The 4,899-nt window shown below is 41.9% G+C and overlaps 1 protein-coding gene across 1 annotated transcript in view; it reads left to right on the top strand.

The window, feature by feature from the left end:
- Positions 1-2,545: 2,545 nt before the first annotated feature.
- The window catches only part of LOC107733739 (eukaryotic translation initiation factor 2-alpha kinase 3-like), a 37,020-nt gene continuing 34,666 nt past the window's right edge, over positions 2,546-4,899 (top strand). Inside the window, exon 1 of the mRNA XM_016545503.1 lies at positions 2,546-3,127. Within this exon, the coding sequence (XP_016400989.1) occupies positions 2,832-3,127 (296 nt within the window). The 5' untranslated portion in view covers positions 2,546-2,831. The remainder of the gene's footprint in view (positions 3,128-4,899) is intronic.

Below are 4,899 nucleotides of genomic sequence, written 5' to 3'. Positions count from 1 at the left end.
AATTTTTTCCTTTCTCTTTGGAGTGTTACAAGCTGTTCGTGAATAGATAAGATCCCTAAAGTTGCAAAGACTAAAGTCTCAAACCCAAAGAGATATTCTTTATAAAAGTTAAGAGTCAACCACGCCTACCTAAAATGGCTCGTTCTAACACGCCCCCACATGTCTACGTCACGATGTGGGAAGATTTGCATAACGCGTAACTTTATTGTTGCTGCCGCTGCCGCCATATTGTGAAGACGCTGTGTGTTTCGTTGCGAAAGCAAAAATACTTTGTTTGGCCTTCCAAAAGAGGACACAACTAGAAATCAGTGGTTAAGTTGTATTTACAACACTGTTTCAGAACAGTTCAACCCAAATATTCAGATGTGTGCAGCACATTTTATGGAGGACTGTTTCCTGATCCTGGAAGAGTAGACTACAATGCTGGCTGTTCTGACTTACAGTCTGTAAGTATGTTTTCATATTTAAACATTTTGCCACTGATGATTCAAACGCGAGTTTTGAGCAGTGTAGAGTAGATAACTCTTTGGTAAAATTATAAATATTGTAAATACTGTCTTTACTGGGACTTTTGAACTATATAACATGCCTTTGCTGAATAAAATATTTATTTCCAACTGCAAACTGTTGAATTGTAGCACAAATGAATTGTCTCTCTCTTTTTTTTAAAGGTGTTGTTGAGACTGGTTTGTTTGTGGGGATGGCTGAGCGGGTGTACTTCGGTATGGAGGACGGGAGTGTCAAGACTAGAGACCATCCTATCATCTAAGAAGATCCTTCCTCTGCTCTTGCAGTAGACCAGCACACACACCTCAAGTGCCGTTCAAATACACAGACTCTGGCAGCTCTTTCCCTACATTTTCTGTTACAGAAACCATCAGACGTCTGATCAGTACCTCTCATGATACTGTGCACATGGAATATGGATTTTTACACAACAATGCAACATTAGATTCTCGGACCTTTCAGATATTCCTGTTTTTCCTCTCATACCCTCTGTCTGGACAATTCTGCTTATGTTGGGCTGGAGTCTATGGTGACTGTCCATACTGTACATCTACAGTGTCTGCTTGCCTTCTGTGCTTCTTTACGTAGCCATGAATGTTGTGTTACATGGCTGTCTGTAAAAATGTATGAATATTGTGGCTTGCATCTGTGCCTCCATAAATGTATATTTTCACAAAGCATAGTTGCTAGCCTTACCAATGCATGCAGCTTTTAAGAAAATCTCGATCACGCCCCATTTCATCGTTAGTATAGTTTCTGTAGGTTCATATGATCATTTTGAATCAGAAACGGATTTCCTCAGACGCTCCAATGTGAAACCTCAAGCGAAACTAGTGGCCTTTGCCAGCACACAGCGGTTGGTTTAGTTCAGTGATCAATCATTTCAGAGCATTCTGCCTTTGGACAAAATACACTATTTGAAGTTGTGAAATGCCACTCGGCTTTTGATATTGATTTTGTTTTTGTATAATTTTTTGATGTGCCTGTGGCCACGCACAGTGTTGTCGAGGGATGAAAGCAGCAGTGAGTTGGTGGCACAGCTGAAAGCCTTATCTTCTGTACTTTTATTGATCTTTCAGTTCTGTTAATGAAAACTCTTCACAGAAGTCACTGTGATTTTTAGGTATGGTACTACTTCAGAAACCAGCTTGTGTTTTACTTTACCAATTTTACTGTGATACTGAGGTTTTCAAATATTGTGCTCCAGATTGAAAATAAATATCAAAACTGGACCAATCAACTATAAACTATTGTGTTAGTTATTTTGCATCTGACATTTTATTTGACCAGTATGGCTCAGTTACGTCAAACATGGGATAAAAGATGATTATTTAACAAACCACAAGAGGGCGCCATATACATTGCGCAATGGCCAGCCTTCACGACTACAAAAAGTGAACGGGAATACTCAAGTTGCCTAAACTAGTTGTAAATGTATTATTTTAGAAGTGTTATGGTTGTTCGGCTATAATTGGCGTGACTTAATGTAAAATTAAATAAAATTAAAGGAGAATACTGAACTTACTATAATTTGCGCCACCAATGCTCACATCACTCTTCATACCAAAAGTCCCGGAAATAAAACAATCAAACATGACCTCACTTTTTATCCGCAAACAAACGGCCACGTCGGTATTTCCATCCTTGTACTTTTTACCCAATCAAGCTTCGCTCAGAACGAATTAGCAACGCCCCACCGTTAGAAATCACAGTAACGATGATTACGATTGACAGCGTGTTAGACCAATGGGTTGACTAGAATACTTTCGCGGCTTCCGTAAACATACCAATGAAACATGTTGGAGCCAACACTATTATTTTATTGGCTAAAACTCTACGGTCTCGCCAATGAAATACTTCAGAAGACGGCCATACCCGCTCTGGGCTGCCTTTCCTTCCGCTTATATTTCTGAGTGACAAGAAAAGCGCCCAATGGAATGAAGCGGCTGGAGAGCCGACCACGTCAACATACCGCACTGTAAAAGACAGTGGTAGGACGCAATCAAAATCTGCTTAGTAGACGAGCAGGGAAGATTGACAAGCGCTAGCACCAATCAGCACACAATGCAGGGATTCGCTTCCATGCGCAGCCAATGGGCGTTTGGATACAGGGCGGGGCTTGACGTTACCACGGCACGGGCAACGTCAAGTATAAAGGGAATAACATGGTGCTGTTGAGTGCATGTTTACGTTAAGGGAGGACAACAGAAAGAGATCTAATAGCCTACGAATTTAATTTAAAACGCCTTTTATAGTCTAGTTTTTTAAATTCACACTGTATTTTGGTATGTGATTGCCTAACTACTCATGTGCCGCTTGTCCCAATGGAAAGGGGGTTTCAGTTTGGAAACGTGTGCACATCCCTGCTGCTGCTGCTTGTTTTGGGAACGTTAACGGTTACTTTGAAAAGTCAGTTTCTCTCAGAGAGAGAACTCAAAGTGGCTCCGACGCCAAACACCGAGACGCCGCAACATGCTGCCGTTATGGAGCGGCCACGGGACAGCGTCGGAGGAGCCCCTGGCATCGGAGAAGTGACCGTAGAGGACGACGAGTACGGCTCGACCGGGGAGAGCGAAGAGCCGTCTGGAGACAGCGACGCAAACTTCCATAAGCAGCGGAGGTAGGCAGTTTCCACCTAGTCCTAGCAGGAGTTTTCCGCTTGTCTGAGCGTGACACGCTCTTCAGGTTGTCGCGTTGCGTTCACTTGTGTTATTCAACTTCAGTGAAGTTTGCGTAGGGCAGCTGAGCTGGAGTTCGTGATGGGCGGATGTTTGCAGCAGTCGACCTCTGCCTGCTGGGCCAAGAATATGGTATAAATATGTGCAAACATTTACACTAGCAAATTCAATCCATATGACAGTTGCTTGCGAATCATTTTAGATCGACTTGACGCTGTCATTTATAACCTGGCCACTTTTTGGCCGTTAGCAAAAACCTGATAAGAATTTTTCTGTTACTATGGAGATCCAGATGACTGACAGCAGTCTCAGAGCAAGCGCGGAACGCTTTTCTCGCCCATCAGTGCGTTTATGAATTTAAAGAGCACCTTATATACTTGGACTACCATATGTTATATAAACAGAACTGTTTTTCTGGAGTTTCAAACTTGTTTTACTGCTGTCGTAGTCTGAGGAGGCTGCTTCTGTCTTGAGAACTGCTGCAGTGTTTTGAGTGTGGGCGTGCAATGCATGTCAGCCTGAGTGAGTCTGACTTCAGTATTGTTTGTAAACACATTTAAAGATGGTAACATTAAAAGAGAGACGTCTTTTGAACTGTTAACATTAAGAATGCCGGTTTTATAGGTTTGTTTGGGAAATGTTATTTCGGGGACTAGTTTTCTATTTATGCTACAGTTATTACAAAGGAAGCCGGTGTCCATCAGTAGACTGCGGTCTCTAGAGGTTGCGCTGAAGCACTTTAAATCGCTGCTCAGCGCGCAACTACAGTCGCGTCTCCCCGCGCCCAGACGCGCGCTCCAACTTTCCGGATGTTTTGTTTTTGTTTGTAGCGGGAATTATTCGTTCTGCTCTGCTGATTGTGATATCAGTGTGTTACCGCATCCGAGCCCTCTGCCCCACCTTAGAGAGAACCAGTAGTGTCAAATAGGAGGATGGAGAGGTCGGGGGTCTGCCTTAAAACTAATTGAAACTGTTTTGGTGCTTTAGTTTGTTGTTGTTGTTTTTAACCCAGCGTTTTGACTAAGAACTTTAGTGCTTTAAGGTGAATATTTTTCTCCTCCCTGTAATAATTGTCAAGTTTTTCCTTTAGCTATTGTTTTGGGTGGAGATGTTGGTTCTACAAATATGTCGCAGGACCTGATAATACCATTGAGAACACCTGATCTACCCACTGCAGTAAAAAATCTGTCACACCTTGCCTTACCATCAACATTCTGTGTCACATCGACGTGTGGCGCACCCATTCATGGAGGATTTTTCCAAACAAGCACAAGTTGGCATGACCAGAGTCCGGTCCTGATAATTACAGACCTAGGCTTTAGAAAAAAATGTAAAACCGGAAAGCAACAACACATTGAGGTGCCTAGAACAGACTGCGTGCCAAAGATGGAAATAACACGAGAAGGAGCAGAAAACCCTCGCTTGAGTTACAGCGAGGAATTTTAGGGTGGATACCGTTTGCCAGTGCTGAGGATTCTTCTAAACCCTTTAAAGGCAAAAGATGAACAGTTCGGTTACATCTGAAAACTGCTACTTATAGAGTTGAATCAGATTTATGGTTATCACTTTCAGGATGTGTTGAAGCAGACAACTTTTGGCACCTAATTAAGAAACATTTTATTGATATCTTGTAAATATGTTTGTGCTAATGTTCTATTAGGCTATACTGTTCTCATTTTTAAAATAAATATTTATATATATATATATATATATA

The sequence above is a fragment of the Sinocyclocheilus rhinocerous genome, unplaced genomic scaffold, assembly GCF_001515625.1.
Source record: "Sinocyclocheilus rhinocerous isolate Xijiao unplaced genomic scaffold, SAMN03320098_v1.1 scaffold789, whole genome shotgun sequence".
NCBI classification, from domain to species: Eukaryota; Metazoa; Chordata; class Actinopteri; order Cypriniformes; family Cyprinidae; genus Sinocyclocheilus; species Sinocyclocheilus rhinocerous.
The sequence above is the reverse complement of the archived record's forward strand: the minus strand, read 5'-3'. Positions and strand labels throughout refer to the sequence as shown.